At 51.5% G+C, this 17199-nt stretch overlaps 1 protein-coding gene across 1 annotated transcript in view; it reads right to left on the bottom strand.

Annotated features, from left to right (window-relative positions):
* The window catches only part of MAN1C1 (mannosidase alpha class 1C member 1), a 135797-nt gene continuing 118598 nt past the window's right edge, over positions 1 to 17199 (bottom strand). The window contains exons 7-12 of the mRNA XM_080920885.1: positions 16502 to 16595; positions 14042 to 14157; positions 7048 to 7267; positions 4260 to 4432; positions 2716 to 2831; positions 1 to 2120 (exon numbers count right to left, since the gene is read on the bottom strand). Coding sequence (XP_080777011.1) covers positions 1994 to 2120; positions 2716 to 2831; positions 4260 to 4432; positions 7048 to 7267; positions 14042 to 14157; positions 16502 to 16595 — 846 coding nt within the window. The 3' untranslated portion in view covers positions 1 to 1993. The remainder of the gene's footprint in view (positions 2121 to 2715; positions 2832 to 4259; positions 4433 to 7047; positions 7268 to 14041; positions 14158 to 16501; positions 16596 to 17199) is intronic.

Consider the following 17199-nt stretch of genomic DNA (forward strand, 5'->3'; position numbering starts at 1 on the left):
GGCTGACACCATGTTTGCAAAATATATTTTCTATATATTCATAGAAAAGGGTCTAGAAGAAAATATAACAGTATTCATTCCCGAGAGTAGGATGGTGACCATATTTCCTTTCTGATATCTTGGTTTCTTAATTGTCCTACAGAGTTTGTGCAGCAAGCGCCCCTTTTCCTTTGACGTGTGCTATGGGTGCCAGGAGACCCCATTCTGTGACACCTGATCAAAGTGTGTGAGTGATGCTCTGAGGGCAGGGGTCCCTCCTACAGGGGCTGTGCATGCACACAGCTCTCTGCTTGGGAAGAGCTGGGCTATCAGAGCCCCCAGAACAAGGAGGTGGTGGATCCTGGACCACAGGGTATTAGGAGCATCTTTCTGGTTCTCATAGCAACCTCAGTAGGTGGAATTTCTGCTGATAGAAAAGAGCCCAGAGAGGTGAGGTGACTGTTCTGAGCTCACACAGTGGTTGGGGTGGGCGAGTCACCAGGCCTAGACCTCCAATTCCTTGGTGGCCAGTTGACAAGCACTGTCTAACGAAGGAGCTAGGAAAGAGTCAACATTACCCAGGACCTCAGCTGTGTCCAGGCTGCAAGAGGGTCTGTTGGACAGGAAAGCCTGGTACTTCAGTGTAGGGACTGGGCAGATGGCTTTGGGTTCATAGGGAGGTGGGCACAGCGAGAGTGACAAAGGTCTGGGTTAGAAGGTATCACCGCACTATGTCCTTGCCTATATATAGCTACTACTTGTCTTTGGGTCTTGGCTTAAAAGTCCTTACTGTCCCTAACCCCCAGCCAGGGCGTTACTGTTGGTTATTGTTGGCTCAGCCCCATGTGTCCTTGTTGGTATTTGCAATGGTTTGGAGTCATTCCATGGACCCAGGGGCACCATATATGATCTGAGCATCCTCACTGCAGGGCGGAGAACCCTGGTGGGGGTGGGGCCCATCAATCATTGCTGATTGACAGCAGACAAACAAAGGATGTGGGTGGCCAGGAGATCCCAGAGGCAAGACTTATTTCTGCCTTTTTTCTGGCTGTGTGACCTCAGGCAAACAGTCACCTCCCTGGGATTCTTCCAATCCTCCATGAGAGTCTACGTACCAAACTCAACCCAAAGGGCTCTGGCCTCACAATTCCTGGATTCGCTAGGGCCAGCTGAAGGGGAACAGAGAAGCTTGCAACGGTTTTACTACATCACGCCTCAGCTGCCAGCTCACGGATCGCTTCTGATGACGCTGTTGTAATGTTTCTCCCAGGAGCCACTGGTGGCCAATGAGTCCAATCTTATTTCTTACTCAATGAACTCCTTTATTCTGCTTCACATATCTGTTCCATTACGGGAATGAAAACAGCATTAGTGACTTGTGACATTTGGGACCAGAGCGAAGGGGAGCAACTTCTCCCTCGGATGACAGGGTGGATGGCATGAAGTGGAACAGCGTCAGCGTTGGGTGACTAGTATGAAAAGCAGATGGGTCATGTGTGTGTGTGTGTGTGTGTGTGTGTGTGTGTGTGTGTCTGCGCGCGTGTGTGCGCGCTCGCACAAGCAAACACTTACGGTCTCCTTCAGTTAGGTGACACTGCATTAGAAGGCGCGAGATTTTGAAAATTATAATTGTCATTAAACTCAAATGGGAAGGAAAAAAGAAAAGTAAAGGCAAGCAAAACAGAAACTGAACTCCCTAAACCAAAAAAGGAAACGGAATCAAATCCATGAGATGGATATGCAAACCTCCAGTCCTTTGGCCCAGTGACAGCAAGTGTGGGGGCACAGAAATTCCCCCATAGAAAGGAACGTGTAGGCGCCGGGGACCACAGCCCGGGCCCCATGCTGGTACATCACCAGCTCCTGTCTCCTCACAGAGGAAAAGAAGTCGCCTGTCCGACACATCCGTCCAGGGTCTGCCCACAGTGGGCCTCCTGTCCCCAGTGCCTCTGAGAACGGTCCCGGATCCCAAGAAAGTAGAGGTGTCCCTGAGACACGGGCGTGGAGACATTGGTCAGTGGTGGTGTCCGGCCACGCTGGGGCTGTCTGAGCGGTTGACGGGCAGCGGATGAGCCTCAGTGTTGAACACCCAGTCTTCCAGTGAAAGCACGTTATCTTCAGAGAACAGAAGATAGAGGTATCTGTGTGGCAGGACAGGGGTGCAGAGAGCAGTTAGTGTGGGGGAGGGGTACTGCCTGACTTGCAGACTTAGAGCCTAGACTTGCTCTTGGCCTAGTGGCCCAGGTTCTGTTTCTGCCCAGAGTGTTAGCAGGTTCCCAAGTCGCTGTTAAATTCTTACAGACAGTCACTGCTGGACTCTGGGAACTCTAGCCTCTGGCGTGGGAAGTTCCTAGGAGAGACCGCCAGAACAAGGCATAGCTCAGGACTCTGAGGGTAGCCAGGGAAGCAGGGCAGCTGATTCTACTTGAAACAGGTAGGACACTGCAAAGCATTCAAGCTGGGCTGCAGAGGTTACAGGGGGACAGGCCCAAATGTGCTCAGTATCAATGTCACATGGTGGGAAGGGGGGTGACTTAATTTTGAAACAGAGTGGCAAAGCACCAGGTGAGGAGATTTGGGAAACCGCTGTGTCAGTGTTGGGGCTCTTGGGAAGAATTAGATCTGGCCAGAGCTTGGCCTGCTGTAATCCCTGGGGACTCTAAGCTTCTACCCCAAGATGGGCTCCCTGACTGTGACTCTGAGCTATGGGCCTGACCCAGGAAGAGCTGTACTCACTTCAGTGTCTCAGCCAGGAAGAAGCTCTGTTGCCTGTTGTCATGGTTGGGGTTACTGCTGTACACATCCTGGATCCCCGAGAAGCCGGCTTCCGTCCGGCAGTGTTTCTCCAAGGCCTGGAGTAAGGAAGCAGCCTTAGCATGGGGAGGAAAGGCCTGGTGTCTGGAGCTCAACAACAACACACAGGTCCCAACCTTTGGCTGGTCACATGGGGGGTCCAGCTTGCTCCTTCTTCCCAGGATCAGCCTGCCCACACTGCCTTCACTCGCTCTGAGAACTCAGACCTGATGCGTTCCCAGGTAACTGAGCAATTCCTTGGACTGAGTCTATCCCTGGCTTCACCTTCCAGGGACCTAGGTGATCGGGTGACCAACACTTTCACCACAGAGGTGATGATGCCAAGGATGGCTGCTGGCAATCTGCAGGGGCCTGGGATCCAGAGAGCAGATGCAGAAGCCTTCAGGCTTGCTGCTGCTTTTCTCTGAATCCAACATGGCAGGAGGGAGGTTGGGGGGTTCTGCTCTGTGGATGAACATAATCACATAACATTGGGCCTTTGAAGGTCAAGAACCAGGTCCTCAATGAAGCAAGTTCCTGGAGGAGTCCTATTTGTCCTAAATGAAAGCAGTCTCCCACCTGGAGTGTGTGCTGCCAGGATAGCATGTTCCCAAAGCAGGTGACCCTGTTGGCACTGGCACAGGGACTTATAGGAAGAGGGACAAAGAATCTATCAGAGAATTTTCTGGAAGCAAGCACTACCCTTGTCTTCCCCATTTACCCCCACATAGTACTTTAAATAAGAATGGCCCCACAGGCTCATCTATTTGAATGTGAAATCCCAGGGAATGGAACTCTTTGAGAAGGATAAGGAGGTGTGGCCTTGTTGAAATGGGCGTGGCCTTGTCACTGGGAGTAGGCTTTAATTCAGTTTCAGTCTTAGTCTCTCTCTCTCTCTCTCTCTCTCTCTCTCTCTCTCTCTCTCTCTCTGGATAAGGATATAGCCTACCATGATGATAATGTACTAAATCTCTGCACCTGTAAGGAAGCCCTCAATTAAGTGTTTGCTCTTATAAGTGTTGTCTTGGTCATGGTGTCTTTCACAACAACAGAATAGTAACTAAGACACCCCAGGAGAGCCAGGTTTCTAACTAGTGCTTTGGTTGGAGGGAAGACCATGGAGGATTGGAGGGTTGCTAGAGATTGAGTAGGGTGAGCTGCTGGCTAGCAGCTGGCCGTGTTTCAAAGGAGGCACCTGAAGTAGGCCATGCAGGCTCTGGAACCAGGAGCCACTTTGCTGAGGCATAGCAACTAGATGATTCTAGGGGTGGCCATCAGCCTTGTCCCCAAATCTGCAGACACTTGAACCCTCCTTAGCGACTGTAGCCTTGCCTCAGGAAGGCTTCCCAGGGCTGCACTCTTGGTTCTGCAGCCCCCCTGCCCAACTTGCCCATCCCATCCCTTGGCTGGAGGGTGGGCTGGCTGCCTCCCGGCAGTTCCCGAGCCAGAGGCTCAATTTCCAGAGACAGCGGCTAACCCATACTCACCATCACCACCTCCCAGCCCCACTCCCTGTAGATGGGGTTGTGCGTCTGCCGCCACAGGTACATGTAGCTCTCTACCACCTCAGGGCGCAGGATGTAGTAGCTCTCACTCAGCTGTGTGGCCACGGCCTCTCGGCCAGAGTTGAACCAGAAGGCCTCAGGCCCCAGCTTGGTGTCTGTGGGACAGATCAACAACCAGTGAGAACCCTTACTCTCTGTGTCTCGGGACCCCGTCTAGAATACACCTGGATGGGCGTGGGCAGAGGGCTGAGGTGGGGTAGACTTGTTGATTGTCCCCTCGGGGCTGCACCGAGCTGTGCACAGCCTCCACAGCAGGTTTGTCTAAGCTTAAAGAATTCACCTACTTAACTGGGTGTGGTGGTGCACACCTGTATCACCAGGACTACATTTTGAGACCTGTCTCAATCCTTCCCCCCAAAAAAATGTTGGGGTCGTAGGACCTACCAGAAGCTTTATTATGCTAATGTGCTCCCAGCCCCTCCCCCAATCCCTCCCTCACACACCCTCAGCCACCTGAGATACTGAGCAGCCTCTACTAGAGGACCAAAGTTGGCTGGTTTTTGTCAATTTGACATGAATCTAGACATAACTGAGAAGAGGGTTTTTTTAAAAAAGATTTATTTATTTATGTACATGAGTGTTCTATGTGCACCTGCACGCCAGAAGAGGGCGTCGGATCCCATGACTGATGGTTGTGAGCCACCATGTGGTTGCTGGGAATTGAACTCAGGACCTCTGGAAGAGCAGCCACTGCCCTTAACCACTGAGCCATCTCTCTAGCCCTCCAGAAGAGGAGATCCTAATTGAGAAGCCGGCTATAAGATGGGTCTGGAGGCGAGTCTGTGTGGTATTAGGTTAACTGATCATCGTGACTGGAGGGCTTGGCCCAGCAGAGGAAGTGCCACCCCTGGGCAGGTGGTCCTTGTGCTATAAGAAAGCAGGCTGAGCAAGCCATAGGAGCCAGCCAGTGAGCAGCATCCCTCCACAGCCTCTGCCTCAGCGCCTGCCTGCAGGTTCCTGTCTTGAGCTCTGGCCCTGACTTCCATCAGTGATGGGTTGTGACTTGGGAGCTGTGAACTGAAGTAAACTCCTCAGGTTGCTATGGCCCACGGTGCTTTGCATCACCATAGCAACCTGAGGATGCAAACTCAGACAGAAGCCTAGGAAAGTACCTGCCTAGGCCTGGTTTGGTTTGATTGGTGGGGGTGGGGTCTGTTGACCTTTTGTTTCCCACAGCCAGCTAGGCTTGGTGGGGCAGGCCTTTAATTCCAGCACTTGGGAGGCAGGTGGATCTCTGTGAGTTTGAGGCCAGCCTGGTCTACAAAAATCAAATATAAAGAGCCCAGCTGCTATCTGTGATTTCCAGGGCCCTGCTTGGTGCTTTGTGTGACCTCAGTCCTTAATTTTTCTTTCTCTTTTTTTTTTGCAAAGGGCAACCCTTCTTTCATACGGAAGCAGGATCAGGGAGGCTAAGCATTTTATCCAAGGCCACACAGCGAGTCCAGTCCAAGCAAGGCGTCACTTCTCCTGCCTGCACACCTGTCCAGGCCAGCTGAGCACTGGCTCTAGTCCTCACTCCTGCTTGGCCTTGGTCCCTAGGAGGCCCCGGGCAGGGGATTTTCTCTATAGCTTGTTGGCAGTCTGGAGATATCTCTTAGGAGTCAACTGGGCTCGGCTTCTTTGCCCCCCACCCCCAGATGGCTCCGAGGCTCTGCCACTGGGAAACAGCGCTTTTGCCAAGTTGCTAATGGGGTGACAGAGGCAGTGGCTGCACAGCCGGCGGGTGAGCCAGGCTGGTTGGGACAATATGCTTGATTAAGTGGCTGTCTTTTACAGCCCTGGATGATTGTCCCAGACAAACAGCAAGCTCTTTATTATTCCTGAGATTTCCTGTTTGTTTATGGCCCTGGTGCAATGAGCCCAGTGCAAAGAATGGGCCACCCGATTTCGGGCCCAGCATGGAAGGACAGACACAACCCGGTTGGAACCAGCTCCAGCCCTGACACTTGTCGCTGGCCCTTTGCGGTCAGAGCCCCATGCAAGGCCAGTTAGATGATGGCTGGTGGGGTCTAGCATGGCTCAGGCAGCTGCATACTGTTCTCCCCATTGGACAGATGGGAAGACAGAGGCTCAGAGCGCTGTGTGGAGCCTCTCATCTCCCCCAAGGCTAAGACTACGGTTCTGAGGCCAGGCAATACACTCTCAGAAGGGCAGAATGTGTGTGTGTGTGTGTGTGTGTGTGTGTGTGTGTGTGTGTGTGTGTGTAGAACTAGCTATGAGGGCCTCAGCTACTCACATTCAGAGGACTTTGCCTACAGCAGCTCCCCCTCTCTGGGCTGCTCACCAAGTATGAAATGAGGTTTGGGGCTCATGCCCCGAGACAGACCATTCGGCAGTTTTGGCAAGCACTCTGTATGTGCTAACAGAGATCTTCAGTTGCTGGTTGTCTTGAATCAGAGGGTGGCGAGACACAGGGTGACAGCCGGCAGGAGGGTCCGAATCAGAGATGTGCAGAGGACAGGATTTGCAGGGCTCAGGTGTCTATTGGCCATGGGTGTTGGAGGACCCTCTAATCCTTGCCTCCCATGGAACCTTGGCCATGTCATCTCCGAGCCTCAGACTCCCCGTCTGTGCTGGAGGCCCAGTCACCTCTCGGTGCCGGACAGGATACAGGAGGAGTGCCCCTCCCCCACTGCTCTGCTGCTCTGGTCTCTGCTTCCTGGTGTCTAGCCCCGAGTATCCAGTGCTGCCTTTTCCCCTTCAGGATTACCTGAGCGGGCGTAGGATTCATGGCATGTCCTGGTGATCTGGGCTGCAAGTTCTCGGTAGTGGGCTCTTTTATCTTCCTTGGCACCGTCGGCACCAAGAGCAATCATGCCCCCCGAGAAGCAGGCAAGGTGTCCCATCTTGTGGTCCAGAATTCCTCCACGCCACTCAGCAATGTAGGTCAGACCCCCGGGAGAGACATTCACCAGATAGGTCTCTATGGCCTGGGGGTGGGGAGGGAACCGGAGAAGGGAAAGGAAACAAGTCAGTTAGGAGGACACTGAGGCAGGTACTCTCTGGCCCTTCTGTCCCCAGAGCCAGCGTACGGCAGGTGCCCTGCCTCAGATGCAATATGAGCCTTTAAAATCTTCTACTTCTCATGGCCGGGGAGATGGTTCAGTGGTTAAGAGCACTGACTGCTCTTCCTAGTCCCAGGGTCATTCCCAAAAGCCACATAGCAGATGGTGACCATCTGTAATGTCAGTGTCAGATGATCTCACGCCCTCTTCTGGCCTCTGCGGGCATTGCATGCACACGGTGCACAGATACACCAGCACACACAAGTTTTAAAGGTTAAAAGATATCAGTGTTTTAAAGAACACTTAGAAAAACCTTAGCAGTGGGGATCGGCATGCAAACTTGTCCACCCGAGTCAGATTCCCAGAGCCAACAATAATCACGATGAATAAAATAAAGGTTAACAAAGCGATGCCCCCAAATGCACTGCCGGCTAGAAGGGCTTAGCCTATAGGCTGCTGGCCTGAGCTGGAGTTCCTGGCTTTCCAGTGGCTAAGCATCTTCCTGGAAGGGAGACCCCGTGTCTCATCTGGAAAGAAGCTCTGCTCTGTCCAGGGTTTCAACAGTGCTTTCTCTGCCTGCTGTGGGAGGATCGGCTCACATCACCCAAGCCCCGCAGGCTCCTTTTAGTAGGAAGGGGTTCCTAAGAAATGACTCATGATGTTCGGGTGCCTTCCGCTCCCTGCCGATAGCTCCAGGAACTCTGAAGCTGGGTGCTGTCCACATGGCCCAAAGCTGGCCTCCATAGGCCTGAGTCCTTAACTGTGAACTCATGGGGACATTACTAGTCCTTGGGTTCCAGTCTAGTCTATTATATAGACGTACATTGTCGCTGTCTTCAGACACACCAGAAGAGGGCATCAGATCCCATTACAGATGGTTGTGAGCCACCATGTGGTTGCTGGGATTTGAACTCTGGACCTCTGGAAGAGCAGTCAGTGCTCTTAACCACTGAGCCATCTCTTCAGTCTACTCTTAAATGAATTAGATTGTATCACAGGCCTTTGTACAACCTCAATAGATCTTTGGTAGGAAGGTCTCAACAGGTCTCAAATGTACCCTGATCTAGCCCCCAGGGTGTGCCTGGTTTTTTAGACCAACTCCTGGGCACACATTCTGTGAGTTCAAATCTCTTCTCCATCAGTTCCCAACCTCATTGGCCTTTTCCCATTCACGCCTGCCCTGTCTGGATATCCCAAGAGGGCCAGAGTCTTTTCTGGGCTGGGGCTGGAGACACAGCAGCACTGTGGATGAGCCCAGCTCTAGGTGCAGATTCAAATGCACATAGGAATGGCTGTGATCAGCAGTGGGGATGAAAGTGTGGATGCTCTGCTTCGCAGGCAGAGTAAGGTCAGAGAGGTCACTTGCCTCTGGCTGTGTATGCCCCACCCTGCATTCTGAGCCCTGGAAGGCCTCCTCCGGCTGTGGTCCATGGAGAGGGGAGGAGGCAGAACCTCTTACTCCTACTTCCTGGCTCTCCATTTGGAGCATGACCACACACCACTCCCTTGCCCCTGTTATCTGAGTGTGGTTTGACATGGCCGCCAGCTTCCAGCCAGGGCCTGGCACATAAACACAGGGTTGGCTTCTGGGTCTACTTTTCCTTTTTTTTCCAGGGACAGGGCTGAGGGGTTGGCCCCAGGACCCTCACTGGGTGGCAGATGGGAAAAGGCAGATGAGGTGCCTTGCTAGGGCACCAGCTCCACGCTGGGAAGGAGCTGAGGCCTGGAGTGGCACCAGCTGCCAGGCGGGGTTGCTCTGGGTTCAGCACTAGAAGGGAGGTCCCAGCAGCTGCTCTGTCAAGGGACACTGCAGGGGGTGGGCTTCTGGGCGAGCCCAGGGTCCCAGAATTTTACCCATGTGTGGGATGCAATGAAACAGATATACGGGGAGATGCCAGGATGCCATGCTCTGTGACAGAGACAAGCACAGGTGTGGAGAGAGAAGTGCCAAGCTTCATTCTCTGTGCGTGTTCACATGTGCGAGTTCTCGTACGCACTGGCACACGTGTGGATATGCTCGTGATGTGAAGGCCAGAGGCCAGACAGACAGTTCTCCATAGCTGTCCACCTTGGTTGGTTTGTTTGTCTTTTTTTTTTTTTTTTTTAAAGCCCCCATGACTTCTAAATCTTTTATTTATTTATGTATATGAGTACACTGTCGCTCTCTTCAGACACACCAGAGAGGGCATCGGATCCCATTACAGATGGTTGTGAGCCACCATGTGGTCGCTGGAATTTGAACTCAGCATCTTTGGGAGAGCAGTCGGTGCCCTTAACTGCTGAGCCGTCTTTCCAGCTCCTCTTTGTTTTGTTTTATTTTTCTCTCTGTAGCCCTAGTTGTCCTGGGACCTACTCTGTAGACTAGGCTGACCTCTAACTTAGAGATCCCCCTGCTTTTGCTTCTCAAGTGCTGGGATCAAAGGTGTATGCCACCATCACCTGGCTCCGTTTTGTTTTGTTAGAGATGGGGTCTCACCGGGATCTGGGGCTTGTTGATTAGACTAACCAACCAGTAAGACCCCCTTCCCCAGGACTCTCTGCATCCTTGGCTCTGAGGTTACAAATGTGTGCCACCATGCTCGGCTCTTTATGTAGGGTCTGGGGAGGAACGTGGGTCCTTGCCCTTGTGGAGCAAGCCTTTTACAGACTGAAACATCTCCTTAGCTCCAATTAAAGCCTGAAGTGAGACACAGGATCTGGACAAGGCTCAACTCACAAGACATGGTACAGAGGGGCTGCGTTTGTGGTAGAGAGGGGTCTCTGGGTATCTAAGAGCTACTTCCCAGCTTTCTAAAACACTCACTTTGCTCATCTGTAGAATGGGAACACAAGCTCACAGGATGTTGGTGGGGCCTGAAGGAGAAGACACTGTAATGTGGCTTGGTGCCTGACTCAGCCAGTTCCTTCCTATGCTTCTTGGGAATCCCACCCAAGTCCTCCAGGGACCCAAGTGACTTGAAGCCAGCCAGTGCAGGCAGAACAGGCAGGCCTCTGCTCTTGCCTTGACTTCTGCTGTGGCACAGTTAGGCCTTTTTGATTTTCCCATTTCTTTATCTTTAAGGTGGCACTACCACAAGGACTTAATATATGTCTCTAGAGGAGGTCACAGTGACGAGATCTTCCTTGGCTTCCTGAAGTGTCCTCTTAGGGTGCTCAAGGGTGTGTGTGTGAGGTGCCCTGAACCCTCCCACTCATCCCAATGGACACAGGGTAAACCTCCAGATTCTCAGCCTGTCCTGCACAGGGATCCCCGAGAAGCTCCAGAGAACCATCTCTGGGCCACCCCAGATTCTGGCACCATTTCTAGGGGTGCAGCCTGAGAAGGGGGTCTAAGCAGTTCTAACGTGACAGCAAGGCTGACGACCACTAGAATATTCTTCAAAGCCTCAGACCTGCCAGAGGCCTGTCCTTCACTCCGGGTCTGCGGGCCCCAGGCTCCTTACAGGAGATCAAATGTGGGAACTGAGTTCTCTCTACTCAGCCATGCTTTCTGAGGCTCCCAGACTGCTTAAATAATTCACGGCCATCTCTCCCCCTTGAAGCTGCAACCACAGCGTGCCCTAAGGGCCGGGAGTCAGTGCGCTCGTTAACTTCATGTTTACTCTGCAGAGAGCCACAGGAAGAGAAGAGCCTAATCCTCCAACAGAGGATGCTGGCCAAAGCCAAGGGCAGACAGGGCCAAGGCGAAGTGAGCTGGGCTGTACTGTTTCATGACAGAGAGCCAGGCAGAGAAATCTCACTCCTGGGCTGGAGAGGTGGCTCAGCGGTTAAGAGCACTGACTGCTCTTCCAGAGGTCCTGAGTTCAAATCCCAGCAACCACATGGTGGCTCACAACCATCTGTGATGAGATCTGATGCCCTCTTCTGGTGTGTCTGAAGACAGCTACAGTGTACTCATACAAATCAATCAATCGGTCAATCAATCTTTAAAAAAGAAAGAAATTTCACTTCTGAGATTTCCAAATCCACAGTTTTTAAAGAGGTCCATGGTTCTGGATTTCTGCTTCAGTGTGCTTCTATAAGCAATGCCGTTTCTGGGCAAGTAGCTTAGAGACCCATCCCCCACATTTACCTACCCTCCCCCCACTATATCCATTTGCTCACATCAATTTGCCCATCTCCGCTCATCCATTCACCAATCCATCCACCCATGCATATCTAATGCACCGTCTACCCATCAGCTCATTCATGCATGGGTCCACTCATTCAACCGTTCCCATCCATCTGTTATCTACTCATCTGTCCCTTGGTCCAGCTCTCTACCCACCCGTCCACACACCAAACATCTGCTCGACTGTTTGAACCGTTTACATCAGTCCACTCATGCATCCACCCACTCGTGCATCTGTCAGTCCATGCATCCATTTGTCCATCCTTTTATCAGTCCATCAAAACGCCCATACCAGTCTACCTGTGATGGTTTGTATATGCGTGGCCCAGGGAGCGACACGATTGGGAGGAACTATGTCACTGCAGGCATGGGCTTTAAGACTCTCTCTCATCCTAGCTGCTTGGAAGCTAGACTTCTGTTTGTCCTTGGAACAAGATGTAAACTTTCAGCTCTGCCTGCACCATGTCTGCCTGGATGCTGCCATGTTCTCGCCTAGATTATAATGAAACGACCCTCTGAACCTGTAAGCCAGCTCCAATTAAATGTTGTCCTTATAAGAGTTGCCTTGGTCATGGTGTCTGTCCACAGCAGTAAAACCCTAACTAAGACAGCACCCATCCACTTATCTATCATCCACCCAACTATTGACATCTGCCCACAATCCATATACCGACTCATATGTCCATCCATCTGTCCATCTGTTTATATCAATCTGCCAACTCATCCACCCAACCCTCAATTCCTCAGTGCAACTATTTACATCTATCCACCATAACCTACCCACCCATCCATCCACCCACTCATCCATCCATCCATCCATCCATCCATCCATCCATCATCCACCCACTCATCCATCCATCCATCCATCCATCCATCCTTCATCCACCCATCCATCCATCATCCACCTACTCATTCATCTATCCATCCATCCATCCATCCATCCATCCATCCACTCATCCATCTATCCACCCACTTTTGGTCCGTCACTCTGCCCTTCCTTGTCCCTATAAAAATTACTGTATGCCTACCATGTACCAGTTTGTTTCAGGAGTGAGGCATGTGGGGTAAACACGGAGACCAGATTGTTGGTTCTAGACAACTCCTGTTGTATTTGGGGGAGATCAATCATTTCAGATTCTGTTACAAGTGAAGAAGAGAATAAGCCTGGGCACGTGACAGACAGGCTGGAAAGGTCATGTCAGTAGCACATGAGTGAAGAGTTGGCCAGTCTGAAGGACCTGGCCATTTGAACGGCATTCTGGGTAGAGGGGACAGCAAGTACAAAGGCCCCGGGCGGGAATGTCCTGGTACATCTGGGGAGGCCGAGAAGCAAGAGCGAAGTGATACAGTCCTGGTGACTGGCGGGGTCCCAGTTAAATGGGGCCCCATGGGTGAAGGAGAGGGTCATGGTTAACTCCAGGAGAAAGAAGAGCTGGCAAGGAGAGGAAGAAACATCTCCAGCCCCATGGCTGCTGTGTGGAGAACCGATTTAGACACGGGGCAGAGGGGAAGGAAGGAGCTTAAAGGACTTGAAGTGTCCAACCAACCTTTTGAGGAAACTAAGGCCCAAAGCCTGTCTCACGTTTTTTCTTTCTTTCTTTCTTTCTTTCTTTCTTTCTTTCTTTCTTTCTTTCTTTCTTTTTTTTTAGCAAGACTGTAATGGTGTATGCCTACAATCCCAGTACTCGGGATACGCCGATCTCTGTGAGTTCAAGGCCAGCCTGGTCTACGGAGTGAGTTCTGAGAGAGCCAGGGCTACACAGGAAAGCTCTGACTCAAAAAGATGTTTTCTTTTTTTGATTTATAATTTTTACTTCACGTTTATGAGTGTTTTACCTGCATGTTTGTCTGTGTGCCATGTGTGTGCCTGGAGCCCAGGGAGGTCAGAGGATGGCACTGGATCCCATGGAACTGGAGTGACAGACGGTCGTGAGCCACCATATGGGTTCTGTGGCTCCTAACCACTGAGCCACCTCTCCAGCCCCTGAATGTGCTTCTTCACCAGCTGGGTTCAGAGGCATTCATAGCCCCAGCTACCCCACTCCCCTTTCTGTTCTAAATTTTCCTCTCTTTGTGGGGGACTCACCCCAGGGTCCCACTCCTCAGCAGTGATATTAACTCTGACAGTGGCTGTGGGCAAGTGTCCTCTCTCTGAACCTCACCTTGCAACCACAAGCCGAGAAGAAACACAAGGACGTGCTCTACACATCCCGGATGTCACTCTCTCTCCTGAAGTGTCACCTCTGGTTAACAGAAGGACAGCTGAAGATCTCACTTGGGAGCCCCCTGGGGGGGGGCGCTCCTAGCTGCCATCTGGGCTTTGGCACATTAGCTGAAGCCCAGAGACCCCTGGGGGAGGGCTTTAGCTGAGCTTTCTAAAGCAGACTGTCACTTCATATGAGATCTTGAACAAATGGCCTGACCTGCCTGGGCCCGGGTTTCTGAGCACGGGGGAGGGGCACGCATATGTCTGGGGAGCCTGGGGACCTATCTGTGTTAAGTGTGGCTGGTGAGGCCTCTCCCCAGCACTCAGGACCCCCCAGGGGTGATGGCTGCCCACTCAGCAGGCAGTGGGAAGCTTCTCTTACCTCCAAGGCTTCGTAGTACATATTTTTAGCCTCTGTATCTGTTTTGGCAGACATCAACCAGGACTTGATCAAATATTCATAAAAACTGTCCCCAAGTCCTCCGACTGAGACATGATCTGCAAGGAAAAGATGACAAGAAGGGTTAGCACATTTGCCACCAGCCGGGTTCAAATGGTGACCTCTGTGGCTAGAGCAGGGCTTGGGGGGTGGAGCCAGCATCCGTTCAGCAGCCACCCAATGGCACTTTGGCAGAGTGAAGGAACCTGGTTGGGAACCAGGACATCTTGAGCTAGGTGTCCTGTATCCACACCCAGGATCCTCAGGGCCATAGCTGATCTGACCTTTGCAGGATAATGACACAGGGCCCTGGTAATTAACTGTAAAGGGATGACTTAGTCCTCTCTCCCCACACCTCCCTCCCTCTTTTTGTCCTGGAAAACCAGGCTGACCTTGAATTCACAGAAATCTACCTGCTTCTGCCTCCCTAGTGCTGGGATTAAGGACATGTGTTCTTTTTTATTAAGAAATTTATAATATTAGCATATATATATGTATATATATATATATATATATTCATATGCATTTGTGTGTTTGTGTGTGTTGGTGGCAGACAGTTCGCAGGTATGACTAATGTCTGCCAAACCCAACAGTGCATGCTGGGCCTTCATAAAAGGCTGGGGAAGTGGATTGCAAGTTCAGATCCCAGCCCCCAGCCACAGAGCCCCCTCAGGAAACCAAGTTGGTCTGTGTGGATCAAGGCAACAAGGGAGGGTTGAGGTCCTCTCTTTGTTTGGGGCCAGTGGGCCAGGCTACAGCTATGTTCTGTGCTTGTGTGATATGTATATATTAGCACATATGTAATTGTTAGCATGTATGGATATTTTTGTCTGTGCTTTTATATGATATATGATATATGTGTTGTTTTGTGCATATATTTTTGTGTCTGCAATGGTGTGTGTTTGTGTGTTTGTATGTGGTGCTGTATATATATGTGTGTGGCTTATGTCTGTGTATTTGTGTCTGTGTGTATGGTATGTTTGTGTATATGCATGAGTCCGTGTGGCGTATGTCCATGTGTATGTTGTGGTATGTGTGTTTGTATAGGGCTATATGGTCTATATCTTTGTGTCTGGTGTGTGTGTGTAGTGTGTTTGTATATATGTGTGGATCTATATGGCATATGGCTTCGTGTATGTGTATAAGTGTGATGTGTGTTTGATGTGTTTGTGTATATGCATAGGTCTGTGTTGTGTATATCTATGTTTGTGTATGGGGTGTGTGTGTTCGTGTGTGTGTGTGTGTGTGTGTGTGTGTGTAGCCTGGTGAATTATCCTGGCAGATCTAAGCTGCAGGAGGAGTTGGGTCTCCTGAGAGGCTGAAACCAGGTATGGGGAGACTGGGAAGTGGCCAGGAGCAGAGGCTGGGTGGCTTGAGCTATGGCCCTAACTCTTTCCCCTTCATCTGTCATTTCTGAGGTAGTAAATGATGTAACCCAGGCATGAGCACAGAGCCCGGCTCTCCCACAGTGTGAGCAGCAGGGTCTGGGAAACTGGTCAACTCTACATCCCAGTCTATGTGGATGGGACTCAGGAGATGCCCCACAGGTGTTTGATAAAGTTGCCAGGTGTGGAGCTTCACACCTGCCATCTCAGCACTTGGGATGTGGAGGCAGGAGGATCCAAGGCCAACCTTGGCTACCTAATAAGTCTGAGTCCAGCCTGGGCTACCTGAAGACCTTGTCTCAAAGTCTTTAAAACAGCAGGGTGGTGGTGGTGGTGGTAGTGCATGCCTTTTATCTCAGGAGGCAGAGGCAAGCAGATCTTTGAGTTCAAGGCCAGCCTGGTCTATAGAGCGAGTTCAGGAACAGCCTGAGCTAATTCTTTAAAGTGAAAAAGCAGAAAAGCCCAGGACTGATTCAAGGAAGTTTAAGATACAGTGGTCAGTGATTTTTCAGATCACTGCCTAGTTTGGGCCCACCTAAAATTTTGTCTAAATCAACACTTGAGGTGGAAAGCCAAATGGAAGGGGGAAGGGGAAGGTTACAGGGCCTTTCCTGCAGTCACTTCTGAATGACTGCTGTAAACAGAACATTCCTGCAAGTCTGGATTACAGAGGAGGGGACAGAGCTTCTGTGAGAGCTAAGAAGGGATGCTGAAGGCACAGGTGCTGGCTGAGAGGAGTGAGGCACAGGTGCTGGCTGAGAGGAGTGAGGCACAGGTGCTGGCTGAGAGGAGTGAGGCACAGGTGCTGGCTGAGAGGAGTGAGGCACAGGTGCTGGCTGAGAGGAGTGAGGCACAGGTGCTGGCTGAGAGGAGTGAGGCACAGGTGCTGGCTGAGAGGAGTCAGGCACAGGTGCTGGTGTGTCCGGGCTGCTGAATCCAGGAGCTGTTGCCTATCCCTGGCTCTCAGGAAACCCAAACAGGAACCCATAGGATGAGAAGCCATGGGGCCAGTACTTACGCTGTACCCAGTTCCCACTCACTGGGCTGAGGAAATTGGGATAGAGGCCAAAAGGTTTGTCAATCTCCCTGAGGACCTTGCGGATATTTCTGACCTGTGAGAGAGACACCAGGCACGGTCACTTTCCTGAAGAAGTCACAGATTCCCCACCCATGAGGATGAAACACATAGTTCAGATTCACATGGGGGTTAAAGGCTGTGGGGTGGGCAGTGGGAGAACTCAGGTTTTGTGCCTGCACGCAGACCATGGTGGGATGTGGCCAAGTGCAGCCTGACTCACCATCTCTCTGCTGACTGCTCTGCCCGGAAAATCCTATCCCAGGCTGGCTACCTGCCAGTACCACCCTAGACCACTCTACTCTGGGGGAGGGGTTTCAGATGAGTGGCGGTAGCCATCTTGTAAGCTCTATATTTCTTTTAAAGACAGGGTCTCATGTAGCTCAGGTTGACCTTGATCTCTCAATCTTCCCACCCCCACCCTGACAGCTGGGGTCACAGACATGCATGACCATGTCTTATTTATGACTGCTGCGGATCGAACCCAGGGTTTCATGTATGCTAGGCAAACACCGCTGATGGAACTCCATCCCAGCCCAATGTAAGCAGAGAGCTGGGGCATGAATCAGGTTGCTCCGAGTTCTTGGACTGTCTGAATTCCTTGCCTTGCACAGACCCAGAGGGCGGGCAAGCACTCGGTG

This window comes from Micromys minutus (genome assembly GCF_963924665.1).
Source record: "Micromys minutus genome assembly, chromosome: 9".
Classification (NCBI taxonomy): domain Eukaryota; kingdom Metazoa; phylum Chordata; class Mammalia; order Rodentia; family Muridae; genus Micromys; species Micromys minutus.